Source organism: Rattus rattus, chromosome 11 (assembly GCF_011064425.1).
Source record: "Rattus rattus isolate New Zealand chromosome 11, Rrattus_CSIRO_v1, whole genome shotgun sequence".
NCBI lineage: Eukaryota > Metazoa > Chordata > Mammalia > Rodentia > Muridae > Rattus > Rattus rattus.
In genome coordinates, this window is record NC_046164.1 from 43177210 (window position 1) to 43193061 (window position 15852).

General features: G+C 36.0%; 1 protein-coding gene across 1 annotated transcript in view; it reads left to right on the forward strand.

The window, feature by feature from the left end:
* The window catches only part of Dthd1 (death domain containing 1), a 41719-nt gene that overhangs the window by 1188 nt on the left and 24679 nt on the right, over positions 1-15852 (forward strand). Inside the window, 1 exon segment of the mRNA XM_032915893.1 lies at positions 6910-7016. Coding sequence (XP_032771784.1) covers positions 6910-7016 — 107 coding nt within the window.

The following is a 15852-nucleotide window of genomic DNA, read 5'->3' on the forward strand; positions in this document are numbered from 1 at the left end:
TTGATCATTTCCTGCCTTCTACTCTCCTGGGTGTATTTGCTTCTTTCTGTCCTAGAGCTTTTAGGTGTGCTGTCAAGCTGCAGACAAATGCTTTCTCCTGTTTCTTTCTGCAGGCAATCAGATCTATGAGTTTTCCTCTTAGCACAGCTTTCATTGTGTCCCATAAGTTTGGGTATGTTGTACCTTCATTTTCATTAAATTCTAAAAAGTCTTTAATTTCTCTCTTTATTCCTTCCTTGACCAGGTTATCATTGAGTAGAGCATTGTTCAATTTCCACATATATGTGGGCCTTCTTCCCTTATTGTTATTGAAGACCAGCTTTAGGCCGTGGTGGTCTGATAGCACGCATGGGATTATTTCTATCTTTCTGTACCTGTCGAGGCCCGTTTTTTGACCAACTCTATGGTCAATTTTGGAGAAAGTACCATGAGGAGCTGAGAAGAAGGTATATCCTTTTGCTTTAGGATAGAATGTTCTATTAATATCTGTTAAGTCCATTTGGCTCATGACTTCTCTTAATCTGTCTACGTCTCTGTTTAATTTGTTTTTCCATGATCTGTCCATTGATGAGAGTGGGGTGTTGAAATCTCCTACTATTACTGTGTGAGGTGCTATGTGTTTTGAGCTTTAGAAAAGGTTTCTTTTTATGTATGTAGGTTCCTTTGTATTTGGGGCATAGATATTTAGGATTGAGAGTTCATCCTGGTGATTTTTTCCTTTGATGAATAAAGTGTCCTTCCTTATCTTTTTTGATGACTTTTAGTTGAAATTGATTTTATTTGATATTAGAATGGCTTCTCCAGCTTGCTTCTTCTGACCATTTGCTTGGAAATTTGTTTTGCAGCCTTTCACTCTGAGGTAGTGTCTGTCTTTGTCTCTGAGGTGTGTTTCCTGTAGGCAGCAGAATGCAGGGTCCTCGTTGTGTATCCAGTTTGTTAATCTATGTCTTTTTATTGGGGAGTTGAGACCATTGATGTTGAGAGATATTAAGGAATAGTGATTATTGCTTCTTGTTATATTCATATTTGGATATGAGGTTATGTTTGTGTGCTTTTCTTCTCTTTGTTTTGTTGCCAAGATGATTAGTTTCTTGCCTCTTCTAGGGTATAGCTTGCCTCCTTATGTTGGGCTTTACCATTTATTATCCTTTGTAGTGCTGGATTCGTAGAAAGATATTGTGTAAATTTGGTTTTGTCATGGAATATCTTTGTTTCTCCATCTATATTAATTGAGAGTTTTACAGAATACAGTAACCTGGGCTGGCATTTGTGTTCTCTTAGGGTCTGTATGACATCTGTCCAGGATCTTCTGGCTTTCATAGTCTCTGGCGAGAAGTCTGGTGTTATTCTGATAGGTCTGCCTTTATATGTTACTTGACCTTTTTCCCTTACTGCTTTTAATATTCTTTCTTTATTTTTACGTTTGGTGTTTTGACTATTATGTGACGGGAGGTGTTTCTTTTCTGTCCAATCTATTTGGAGTTCTGTAGGCTTCTTGTATGTTTATGGGTATCTCTTTTTTTAGGTTAGGGAAGTTTTCTTCTATGATTTTGTTGAAGATATTTACTGGTCCTTTGAGCTGGGAGTCTTCACTCTCTTCTATACCTATTATCCTTAGGTTTGATCTTCTCATTGAGTCCTGGATTTCCTGTATGTTTTGGACCAGTAGCTTTTTCCGCTTTACATTATCTTTGACAGTTGAGTCATTGATTTCTATGGAATCTTCTGCTCCTGAGATTCTCTCTTCCATCTTTTGTATCCTGTTGGTGAAACTCGTATCTACAGCTCCTTGTCTCTTCTTTTGGTTTTCTATATACAGGGTTGTTTCCATGTGTTCTTACTTGATTGCTTCTATTTCCATTTTTTAATTCCTTCAACTGTTTGATTGTGTTTTCCTAGAATTCTTTCAGGGATTTTTGTGTCTCCTCTCTATGGGCTTCTACTTCTTTATTTATGTTTTCCTGGAATTCTTTCAGACATTTTTGCGATTCCTCTCTGTAGGCTTCTACTTGTTTATTAATGTTTTCCTGTGTTTCTCTAAGGGAGTTCTTCATGTCTTTCTTCAAGTCCTCCAGCATCATGATGAAATATGATTTTGAAACTAGATCTTGCTTTTCTGGTGTGTTTGGATATTCCATGTTTGCTTTGGTGGGAGAATTGGGCTCCGATTATGCCATGTAGTCTTGGTTTCTGCTGCTTGGATTCCTGCGCTTGCCTCTGGCCATCAGATTATCTCTAGTGTTACTTTGTTCTTCTATTTCTGACAGTGGCTAGACTGTCCTATAAGCCTGTGTGTCAGGGTGCTGTAGACCTGTTTTTCCTGTTTTTCTTTCAGCCAGTTATGGGAACAGAGTGTTCTGCTTTTCGGGCCTGTAGTTTTTCTATCTACAGGTCTTCAGCTGTTCCTGTGGGGCCTGTGTGTTGAGTTCACCAGGCAGGTCGCTTGGAGCAGGAAGGTTTGTCTTACCTGTGGTCCCGAGGCTAGTAGGCTCGTGGGGTGCTGCCTACTAGCTCTCCGCATGGATAGCAACCAGGAAGATCTGTTGTAGTCAGTGCTCTTAACCACTGAGTTAAGTTACCTCCAACCTGTCTCTAAACATCTTAATCCTGCTGCTATGGTGATAAAGTGGATTGTTTTGAATGAATGAAGTTGATTTCTCACAGTTCTGGAGACAGAGGAAAGAAAGGCACAGGAGAGTCAGTGGCTACTGAGAGCTTACTGATATATAGATGGCACCCCCTTTCGTGCATTCTCAAATGGTATAAGGGTCAAACCAGCTTCAAGGCTTTTATTAATAATACTAGTCCCATTCATGAGAACAGTGTTATTTATAATCTAATCAGTTTCTGCAAAGGCACTTAAAAGAATCAAATATGGAGTAAAATCTCAACATGTTTTATGAGGGAATATACCATCAAGTTTTATATTTTAATATAATATCTCCAAAAGTTACTGCAAACCAGTGATTTGGGTTAAATATCCCCACAGAAATGTATGAGGTTGCTATTGCTAATATCATTGTATTTTTCATAATTCTAGGAAACATGGATATTAAGTAGTGCTTTAAAGGAAAAGCAATTAGTTATGAAAGTATTTACAAAACTTGTTCAGAACATAAACACTTATATATAATAAAATTAAATTTGTGATGAAAAAGTGATTTTGGAATGTTAAAATATTAAAAAAACAATTAGCTAATCTGATTATATAAATACTATATATACTTGTTATATCATATATATATATATATATACATATATATAAAAAGATAATTCTCATCAATCTTTAAACTTTGTCTTCTGAACTCCAGGAGACATATGGTGGACTTTTAAGGGTTCTTAAAGATAAATGATTTTGTTCTCACCAGTTAAATCTTATAAAATTGCCAGGATTTTTTATTTTGTTTTGTTATTTGTTTTCTTCAGCTTCTCTAAAACTCCATGAAATAAAAATGGGAGAAAAATAATTTTTGATTTGTCTAGATTGGTATATCAAACAATATGTTTTTAGATAGATACAACAGTTTCCTTAGCAATGTGACTCAGTCAGAAATATTTGAAAAACAGGAAAATTCATTTTTATTTGTGGTCTTATTATTAACGAATTTTTTGACAGTGGGTAACTTGCTTCATGTTCTCTTTTTGCTTTCTTTTTATCTCTGTGGGTTTTTTTTTTTTTTTTGGTAGTAGTCACTTACTTAGAAGAATACTATCTCCTTCTTTGGGGTATTTGGTGGCAAATGAGATAGTAACTGAACAGCCTGGGATTGGGTTCTTCTGCAAGTGATGACACTCAGCTAAATGTTAATGTACTATTTGATGTCATAACCAGTGACTTTCACTCTCCTACCCCTTCTCAATACTGTTCTTTACCTGTATCCATCTCTGCATAATAGGATGGGGAGACACACAACATTGTTCCTGGAAAAACATCACCAAGTCCAAGTATTTGTTCTTTACCAAGTACTTTTGGAAGTTCTTTGCTTAAATTGATCATGGGATTTTATAAAAATGAAAAAAGGGTGCAATATACCCACAGCAAAGAGAACTTAATGCAACTTCTAAAGTAGTCAAGATGTGATTTCCAAAACCACAGTGATTTTTTGAAGAAAAACACTGACACTTCATAGCCTCCCTTTCACAAATGACTCAAAACACCATCTAGTGATCTAGCACCACTCCCTCTAACACCTCCTTTAGGTGTTCTCTGGTTAGTGACTTCCTCTTTGAGGCATTGAACCAGTTCTGCTTGGCTTGCATATTTACAGAGATGACTCTCCATTGCAGGTCCCTGGGCTTAGGAAGCTATCAGACCACGTAAAAGTAAATGCAATAAACAAAGCCTTGCTTAGAAACTGTTGTGGCTCCTCAACAATAATTTTCCAAAAGCCTCATCTTTTGGAGTTGCTGTACTAGTATGTACACAAATTGGGAAAAAGCTAAACTAAAGTGATCTACTTCACAACAAGACAAGTCATATTTGATTAGTACTGTGGAGAACAGACCTATTTACAAATCTCCTATCCAATTTATTTGTCATTTGGGAACCATGCCTTGTAGTAGTGGGTGTATTGAGATGTTTTCTAGGAAAGAGAAGAGAGCATTCTTGAAGTTATATGAATCTAGTTTACTGAATCACTTGATGAATTTTTTTATCTTTCTCTGAATTCTCATCTCTATAAACAAAAAGTTAAGCAGGTCAGCATGCTAGATAACTTTTTTAGGTTTAGGATTGTATACATATATTTATGAATTAAGCATTTTACTACATTCTTTATGAAGTTATATTTAAAATTTTATTCAACAATAAATGAAAAGGAGCTAAAACTTTATTAACATATAAATGAGAAGATGGTCCTATGTTATACATAGAGTCCCCTTATTGATTGTCAACAGTGTCTTTGCTAAAATTACTTCTCTGATGTGAATTGAACAACATCAAAGGGGAACTCCAATTTGATGGTTTTAACATAGGGATCAAATCATTACTGAATGTACAGTTGATTTGGGTACATTATTATTAAAGATGTTTAACAATTTTATTTCATTCAAACTTCCGATGATCATAGATTAAATATCAGTTTCAAGTTATAATAGATGGATTGAACATTTTTTAGAGAAGATTTGAGAAAGTAATGACAATACTTGAGAACTTTCACTTCCACACTAAAGATGCATAGAGTCAACTACTAGTTCAAAAACTGAATATCTATACGATTTGTAGCAAGGTAAAATCTCAGCCTCAATTTCCCTATGTGTAAAATAGTAAAGATAGTAGCACTTGACATAAAAGATATTAAAATTTAGCAAAACTATGTAGCATAAAATCTGACCCACCCAAAGCATTAGAATATTGACTAGTCTAAGTGGTTATGATATTTATGAACACACTGGAAATGCCTTGTTTCAAATTTGAATTTAAATTTATAAGTCTCTAAAAATCTTTGTAAAGATAATATTGAAGAGGTATAAAATAGTTAAATTCCTCAGCTGAGGATCTCAGGATTAGAAATAATCTTTTCCTATTTAAGAAGAATAATACATATGCATGTGTATGTGCATTTGTGTGCCTGTGCATGTGCATGTACACTCATGTGTATACACACACACACACACACACACACACACACACACACACACACACACACACTTCAGTAAACATCACTACATGATCTAATGTACCTGGACAATTTCTGTATCCCATATTTATCACTTCTTCTTGAGGGAATAGGAGTCATACAGATCCCTGGCAGGTAGGCAGACAGGCAGACAAATAAGAGGCTTTGGGTAACTGTTGGGGGGGGAGGGCGGCAATGGGGGGAGGGTGGGGAGGGGAACACCCATAAGGAAGGGGAGGGGGGAAGGGGATGTTTGCCCGGAAACCGGGAAAGGGAATAACACTCGAAATGTATATAAGAAATATTCAAGTTAATAAAAAACAAAAAAAGAAAAAAAAAAGAGGCTTTGGGTAGATTAATGTACTTTATATGCAAACATTTAAAACAGGCAACTTCCTCATTCTTCTTCCTCTCCAATTCAAGGACATGGGGACCTTTTTCTCTCTGGAAGGAAGTGTTCAGAGTTTTCAAATTTCCTAGGACAGGTGGAAGGTGGGAATTGACCTCCTATGAAAGGATGAATTAGCTTTTCTTGTAGGATGATGTGGTGTCGCACACTAACCCAAACTAGCCATATCTGAGGAAGAAAAGGAATCCTCTCTACCCCTAATACATATAGTCTAATTACCCACTATCCTGAAATTCTGTCTCTTTGTTCTCTCCCTCTTTCTCCTCCCACTCCCTGTCTTTATGGGGAGAGAAACACATGCACATGCATGTGTGATTTTGTTTTCAATAAAGATTAGCTCAACCTTTCCTTTCCCTGACTTTTCATGTTTAAATTATCAGAAAAAAGAATCCATCTGGCAATCCTAAAGGATCTACCTTATCATTAAACACATCACTCCTTTCACAGTTAAACAAACTAGTTTATTTAAAAAACATGGTTAATCACTGAATTTTATAATATGTTGAATAAAAGTGAGGAATAAATCAATCACTTTGATAAAACAATTAGTCAAGAACAATTATAGTTCATGTATTTAGCTACCATAACTAGTACAGTATAGGTAACTTCCCTACAATGTAGAGGCATAGTTGTTTGTATCTATGGTAGAAATGAATGTTCAACTCAAATCTTCCCTGTGATGTAGATATTATTTTCACCTATAATGCAGGAAATTGTGGCATATTGAGATTGAGCATCTTTTTGATTGAAGATTTAATCAATGGGAGAAGTAAGGTTCATATCAAAGCAATGTTCCTCACACTCTATGTCTTTCTGTGTTTGGCTGTACGATGCATGGATACAACAGTTGGAAAATGAAGCTCACTTTTTTTTGTTCTATAGGTATCTTGCTGTGCTGAGTGATGGGGCTGACCCTCAAGTCTCTTGTTACATTACTGCGCCCTTGCACATCCTACAGCAGGTTGACTGCCAGATAACGAATGACAGTGGTTAATCTTTTTTTTTTTTAAATAAACTAAACAGTTTGCTTAACTGAGAGGAGAATGATGCCTTTATGGTGAGGTCCTTTAGGATTGCCAGAATAGACATTTTTTCCTGATGATTTAAAGATAGAAAGTCAGGAAAATGAAAGTTTTGGCGAATCTTTATTGAAAGCAAAAGCACACATGCATGAGTATGTGCATGGGCCTGTCTTCCCAAAGAGAGAGGGATAGAGGGGGAGAGGGAGAGAGGGAGAGAGGGAGAGAACAGAGAGACATAATCTCTCAATGTAGAGCGTAATCAGGATTTATTAGTTAAGATGTGGGAAGTAGAGAAAAATCTCTTGTTCCCATATTTGTCTGAAGTGTGAAATTAGATGAATCAATGCACCTCTTTGTGATTCCAATTTTGATTTGATAATAATATAATAATGTCTGCCGGATAGGATTTCAAATATTAAATAAACAGAGTACTTAAGAAGAAGGGGGAAAGCCTGAATATAAGCAAGTTGTTGATAAGTTATCACTATTTGAAACAGACTTTACTGTAATAATATTAAAAGTTTCTATATCACAAAATCAAATGTTGCTGAGACAGAATCTAGAATTACAAAATTTAGTATTTTAGAGTTAATGAGGACTTGAGTTAAGTGTTTTCTGTGAGCTACCTTATTTATTTCTAACTAACTAAAATGTTTGCCTTTTCATATGCAAATATTTCTTACTTGATGAGGACAGAGAAGAAAACATGTTAAAATCTTGTTAACACATTCTGTCCTTTTGGTTTGTTTATAAATCAAACCAAGGTTATATAATCAAATTATAGAGCTAAGTCTGTTCTTATGACCCTTATTCATGCAACTAATATGTGTTAGATTTAGACTAGTTCCTGTGAATATGAATGTCTGATCAGCATTGCTCTAGAGTAGGCTTCTAAATCTTGGCAAGTCTGTGTGTCCTTTATACAAGTGCTTTAGAAACTGGTCACAGTACAAATGTCTTTCCAAGATGGGCTTGAAAAACATTTTGTGACTGAATTAATTGAGTCACAAGTAAAATTAAGAGGACCATTGTTTATTTAAAAACTGTACATTACATCGTAGGCTAATAACAGTTATCACTGGTTTTAGGGTAAGAACCTTTGGGTTCTGGATACCTTCCAACGTTTTATGTGGGTTCTATGACATTTCAACATCCTAGTTCTCAAAGCCTTTTTATTTTCCCCCAGTATCTGCCAAATGTGGTCTCGGTGCTCAGCAACCTCCACTTGTTCCCAGGAGACCTTTCTTCTCACTACTTTCCCTCTGGCCACTGAAGAAGAATGATTGTGCTCAGAATTTTCCCAACCGTGATATTGTGAAATGTTTCCCTTAGTCAGCTCTCAAATGATAGATTATTTTCCATTGTGAATAACCCTGAAATGTTTGTGTGTACATGTGCTATTTTCCACTCATGCTGGGTGGAGTCTAGCTGGTATTTGGGGAAGCATGAATAGAACAGATTGCTTCTTAGACTGTATCTTCATTGAAGGCATTGGTGATTATACACTTTCATTTATGGACTCAGTTCCATTTTGTAAGAATAGAAATTTGAATATGTAGTTGAATGTATGATTATTTATTTGAGTATAAATATATACTCAAGGAAGAAACTGTATATTCTGTAGTTTTCTGTTTCTACTGCAAAAAGAAACACTGATTTTTATTGTGGCATCTGAAGATGTGATTTGTTAGAAAGAAGAATTTTTCTGACAGTACATATGCACAATCTTAGTGAAAAATATCCAAGTAATAAAATTCTATTCCTTGGAGATCTGTAAAATAGCATAGAAACTTCTAGACAAGATCAATATATAAAATTCATTCTAGTAAAAAAAATAATCAAAATTATTTTAGCCAAAGATGGCGAGAGTCCAGCCACCAGCAATTAAAATTGTGAAGATAGGATGACTGTTTATTATACATGTGTGAGGATTTAAGTTACAAAAATTAATTAATTTTCATTTATTGTTGAGAAGTTCAAGCTTGAGAAACTCTTAACTATCAACTTATCCTTTGCTTCAACCTAGGGTCATCTCTGCTCCTTGAATGTGATCCCTCCACACCATGGGGTATAATGGATTCAAGCATTTTTTTTAACTCATCTATGTGAGTTCTCTGATGAAATATTTGGAGTCACTTATGAATACCATAATAACATTTGTGAATAGTGATCCTTTGACTTCCTCTTTTCCAATTTGTATCACCTCGATCTCCTTTAGTTGTCCTATTGCTCTAGCTAGAACTTCAAGTACTATATTGAATAGATGTGGGGATATTGGGCATTCTTGTCCCTGATGTTATTGGAAATGCTTTAAAGTTCTCTTTTCTTTATTTTCTTCCTCCCTCTTTAATAAATTGGGTATTTCTTATTTACATTTCAATTGTAATTCAATTTCCCAGTTTCCAGGTCAACATCCCCCTAGCCCCTCCCCCTCCCGTTCTATATGAGTGTTCACCTCCCCATCCTCCCCCCATTACCACCCTCCCCCCAAGAATCCCATTCACTGGGGGTTCAATCACAGGACCAAAGGATTCCCCTTCCACTGGTGCCCTTACTGGGCTATTCATTGCTAACTATGCAGTTGGAGCTCAGGGTCAGTCAATGTATAGTCTTTGGGTATTGGCTTAGTTCCTGGGTGCTCTGGTTGGTTGGCATTTTTGTTCATGGGGTCACAAACTCCTTAAAGCTCTTTCAGTCCTTTCTCTGAATCCTTCAACGGGGGTCCTGTTCTCAGTTCCGTGGCTTAATGATGGCATTCGCATATGTATTTGCCTTATTCTGGCTGTGTCTCTCAGGAGAGATCTACGTTTGGTCCCGTCAGTCTGCATTTCTTTGTTTATCCATCTTATCTAGTTTGGTGGCTGTATATCTATGGTCCACAAGTGGGACAGGCTCTGAATGGGCATTCCTTCAGTCTCTGTTCTAAACTTTGCCTCCCTATCCCCTCCCAAGGGTATTCTTTTTCCCCTTTTAAAGAAGGAGTAAAGCATCCGCATATTGGTCAGCCAAGTTTCATGTGTTCTGTGCATTTAGGGTAATTTGAGCATTTAGGCTAATATCTACTTATTAATCAGTGCATACCATGTGTGTTTCTCTGTGATTGGGTTACCTCACTCAGGATGATATTTTCCAGTTCCATCAGTTTGCCTATGAATTTCATAAAATCATTGTTTTTGATATCTGAGTAGTATTCCATCGTGCAGATATACAACATTTTCTGCATCCATTCTTCTGTGGAAGGTCATCTGGGTTCTCTCCAGCTACTGGCTATTATAAATAAGGCTGCTATGAACATAGTGGAGGATGTGTCTTTGTTGTATGTTGGAACATCTTTTGGGTATATGCCCAAGAGGGGTATAGCTGGGTCCTCAAGTAGTTCAGTGTCCAATTTTCTGAGGAATCTCCAGACTGATTTCCAGAGTGCTTGTACCAGTCTGCAATCCCACCAACAATGGAGGAGTGTTCCTTTCTCCACATCCTAGCCAGCATCTGCTGTCTCCGGAGTTTTTGATCTTAGCCATTCTGACTGGTGAGAGTTGGAATCTCAGGGTTGTTTTGATTTGCATTATGACTAAAGATGTTGAACATTTCTTTATGTGCTTCTCAGCCATTTGGAATTCCTCAGCTGTGAATTCTTTGTTTAGCTTTGAACACCATTTTTAGTAGGGTTATTTGTCTCTCTGCAGTCTAATTTCATGAGTTCTTTGTATATTTTGGATATGAGCCTGCTATAAGTTGTAGGATTGGTAAAGATCTTTTCCAAACCTGTTGGTTGCCATTTTGTCTTAACAACAGTGTCCTTTGCCTTACAGAAGCTTTGTAGTTTTATGAGATCCCATTGTCGATTCTTGATCTTAGAGCATAAGCCATTGGTGTTTTGTTCAGGAAATTTTCTCCAGTTCCCATGTGTTCGAGATTCTTCCCCACTTTTTCTTCTATTAGTTTGAGTATATCTGGTTTGATGTGGAGGTCCTTGATCCACTTGGTCTTAAGCTTTATACAGTGTGATAAGAATGCATTGATCTGCATTCTTCTACATGCTGACCTCCAGTTGAACCAGCACCATTTGCTGAGAATGCTGTCTTTTATCCATTGGAAGGTTTTGGCCCTTTGTCAAAAATCAAGTGACCATAGGTGTGCGGGTTCATTTCTGGGTCTTCAATTCTATTCCACTGGTCTATCTGCCTGTCTCTTTACCAATACCATACTGTTTTTATCACTATTGCTCTGTAATACTGCTTGAGTTCAGGGATAGTGTTCCCCTGGAATTTCTTTTATTGTTGAGAACAGTTTTAGCTATCCTGGGTTTTTTGTTATTCCAGATGAATTTGCAAATTGTTTTTTCTAACTCTATGAAGAATTGGATTGGAATTTTGATAGGGATTGCATTGAATCTGTTGATCCCTTTGGCCATTTTTACTATATTAATCCTGCCAATCCATGAGCATGGGAGATCTTTCCATCTTCTGAGATCTTCAATTTCTTTCTTTGGAGGCTTGAAGTTCTTAGCATACAGATCTTTTACTTGCTTGGTTAAAGTCACACCGAGGTATTTTATATTATTTGAGACTATTATGAAGGGTGTCATTTCCCTAATTTCTTTCTCAGCTTGTTTCTCTTTTGTGTATAGGAAGACTACTGATTTATGTGAGTTAATTTTATACCCAGCCACTTTGCTGAAGGTGTTTATCAGGTTTAGTAGTTCTCTGGTGGAACTTTTGTAATCATTTAAATATACTATCATATCATCTGCAAATAGTGATAGTTTAACTTCTTCCTTTCCAATGTATATCCCTTTGAACTCCTTTTGTTGTCTAATTGCTCTGGCTAGGACTTCAAGATCTATATTGAATAAGTAGGGAGAGAGTGCACAGCCTTGTCCAGTCTCTGATCTTAGTGGGATTGCTTCAAGTTTCTCTCCATTTAGTTTAATATTAGCTACTAGTTTGCTGTGTATGGCTTTTACTAAGTTTAGCTATGCGCCTTGAATTCCTGTTCTTTCCAGTACTTTTATCATGAAGGGGTGTTGAATTTTGTCAAATGCTTTCTCAGCATCTAGTGAAATGATCATGTTCTTTCTATCTTTCAATTTGTTTACATAATGGATTATGTTGATGGTTTTCCATATATTAACCATCTGTGCATGCCTGGAATGAAACCTACTTGATCATGATGGATCACTGTTTTGATGTGCTCTTGGGTTTGGTTTGCAAGAATTTTATTGAGTATCTTTGTGTCGATGTTCATAAGATAAATTGGTCTGAAGTTCTCTTTCTTTGTTGGGTCTTTGTGTTTTAGGTATAAGTAATTGTGGCTTCATAGAAGGAATTCAGTAGCACTCCATCTGTTTCAATTTTGTGGAATAGTTTGGATAGTATTGGTATGAGGTCTTCTATGAAGATCTGATAGAATTCTGCACTGAACCCATCTGGACCTAGGCTCTTTTTGGATGGAAGACTTTTAATGATTGCTTCTATTTCTTTAGGAGTTATGGGGTTGTTTAAATGGTTTCTCTTTTCCTGATTTAATTTTGGTAGCTTGTATCTGTCTAGGAAATTGTCCATTTCCTGCAGATTTTCAAGTTTTGTTGAATATAGGCTTTTGTAGTAGGATCTGATGATTTTTTGAATTTCCTCTGATTCTGTAGTTATGTCTCCCTTTTCATTTCTGATTTTGTTAATTTGGACACACTCTCTGTGTCCTCTCGTTAGTCTGGCTAAGGGTTTATCTATCTTTTTGATTTTCTCAAAGAACCAACTTTTGGTTCTGTTGATTCTTTCTATGGTCCTTTTTGTTTCTACTTGGCTGATTTCAGCTCTGAGTTTGATTATTTCCTGTCTTCTACTCCTCCTGGGTGTATTTGCTTCTTTTTGTTCTAGAGCTTTTAGGTGTGCTGTCAATCTGCTGATATATGCTCTCTCCTGTTTCTTTCTGTAGGCACTCAGAGTTATGAGTTTTCCTCTTAGCACAGCTTTCATTGTGTCCCTTAAGTTTGGGTATGTTGTATCTTCATTTTCATTAAATTCTAAGAAGTCTTTAATTTCTTTCTTTATTTCTTCCTTGACCAGGTTATCGTTGAGTAGAGCATTGTTCAACTTCCATGTATATGTGGACATTATTTCCTTATTGTTATTGAAGGCCACCTTTAGCCTATGGTGGTCTTATAGGACACATGGGTTTATTTCTATCTTTCTGTATCTGTTGAAGCCTGTTTTATGACCAATTATATGGTCAATTTTGGAGAAAGTACCATGAGGTAGTAAGAAGAAGGTATATCCTTTTATTTTAGGATAGAATGTTCTATAAATATCTGTTAAATCCATTTGGTTCATGATTTGTCTTAGTCTGTCTATGTCTCTGTTTAATTTCTGTTTCCATAATCTGTTCATTGATGAGTGGGGGTGTTGAAATCTCCTACTATTATTGTGTGAGATAGAATGTGTGCTTTGAGTGTTAGTAAGGTTTCTTTTATGTATGTAGGTTCCCTTATATTTTGAGCACAGATATTTAGGATTGAAAGTTCATCTTGGTGGATTTTTCCTTTGATGAATATGAAGTGTCCTTCCTTATATTTTTTGATGAGTTTTGGTTGAAAATAGATTTTATTCAATATTAGAATGGCTACCCCAGCTTGCTTCTTTACACCATTTGCTTGGAAAGTTGTTTTCCAGCCTTTTACTCTGAGGTAGTATTTGTCTTTGTCTCTGAGGTATGCTTCCTGGAGGCCCAAAATGTAGGGTCCTCATGGAATATCCAGTTTGTTACTCTGTGTCTTTTTATTGGGAATTGAGTTCATTGATGTTGAGAGACATTAAGGCACAGTGTTTGTTGCTTCCTCTTACATTCGTGTTTGGATATGAGATTTTGTTTTTGTGCTTGTCTTCTCTTTGTTTTTTTGCAAAACAATTAGTTCTTGCTTTTTCTAGGGTGTAGCTTGCCTCATGTGTTGGGCTTTACCATTTATTATCCTTTGTTGGGCTGGATTTGGAGAAAGATATTGTGTAAATTTGGTTTTGTCATGGAAAATCTTGGTTTCTCCATCTATGTTAATTGAGAGTTTTGCTGGATACAGTAACCTGGGCTGGCATTTGTGTTCTCTTAGGGTCTGTATGACATCTGTCCAGGATCTTCTGTCTTTCATAGTAAATTTCTATTCTTTTAATCTGATGTTGGCTATTGGCTCGGTGTATATTGTCTTTATTGTGTTTAAGTATGAATCTTGTAACCCTGCTCTCTCTAAGACTTTCATCATGAAGGGGTGTAGGAGTTTGTCAAATGCTCTTTTGACATCAAGTGAGATGATCATGTGGTTTCTTTTTCTTTCAGTTTGTTTATACGGTAGTTTATGTTGATGGATTTTCATATATTGAGCCACCCCTACATCCCTGGAATGAAACCTACTTCATCATGGTGTATGATGTCTTTGATGTGTTCTTGGATTTGGGTTGCAAGAATTTTAAGTGTTTTTGCCTCAATGTCCATACGGAAAATTGGTCTGAATTTCTCTTTGTTTGTTGAATCTTTGTGTAGTTTAGGCATCAGGGTGACCATGGCCTCACAGAATGAGTTTAGCCATATTCCTTCTTTGCTATTTTGTAGAATAATTTAAGGAGTTTTGGTATTAGTTCTCTGAAAGTCTAGAAGAATTTCACACTCAAACCATCTTGTCTAGGGCTTTTTTTGATTGGGAGACTTTTAATAACTGCTTCTATTTCTTTAGTGGTTTTAGGACTAATCAGATAGTTTACCCAATATTGATATAGCTTTGGTAATTGGTATCTGTCTAGAAAACCATCCATCTCATTTAAATTTTTAATTTTGTGGAGTACAAGCTTTCGAAGTAAGACCTAATGATTTTTTGAATTTCCTCAGTATCTGTTGTTATAGCTCCCTTTTCAAATCTGATTTTGTTAATCTGGATAGTGTCTCTCTGCCTTTCAGTTTATTTAGCAAAGGATTTGTCTATGCTGCTGTTGTTGTTGTTTTTTGTTGTTTGTTTGTTTTTTAAGAACCAGCTCATGGTTTCTCTGATTATTTGTATTGTTCTCCTTGTTTCTCACTGTTTGATTTCATGCCTGAATTTAATTATTTCCTGCCATTTATTCTAATCCTCCTGCATGTGCATGATTTTTTTCATTTTTCTTCTAGAGCCTTCAGATGTATTTTTACTTTGTTTGTATGAGAACTTCCAAATGCTTTATGAGTACACTTGGTGCTATGAATTTTCCTCTTAGCAGTATTTTCATAGTGTCCCCCATATATTCAGGTAGGTTGTGCCTTCATTTTTATTGAGTTCTAGAAAGCCCTTTTAATTTATTTCTTTATTTTTTTCCTGATCCAGTGATCACTGAGTAGAGAATTTTTCAATTTCCATGATTACGTAGGGTTTCTGTTGTTTCTGTTGTTGATAAGACAGCTCTAATCCATGATAATCTGATAAAATTAATGGAGTTATTTCAGTTCTTTTTATCTGTTCAAGTTTCCTTTGTGACAAAGTATATTGTCAATTTTTGAGAAAGCTTTGTGAAATGCTTAGAACAATGTATATTCTTTTGTGTGGGTGAAATGTTCCATATATGCCTGTTACGTTCATTTGAATCATAACCTGCGTAAGTTTATTTCTTTGTTTAGTTTCTGTCTCGATGACCTGTCAGTTGGTAAGAGTGGGTGTTAATGTGTTAGAGGTTGATACATGACTTAAGTTTAGTAATGTTTCTTTTAAGAATGTGGGTGTCTTTGCATTTGGGACATAGATGTTCAGAATTGAGGTGGATTTTTGGTGGATTTTTTTTCTTTGATGAGT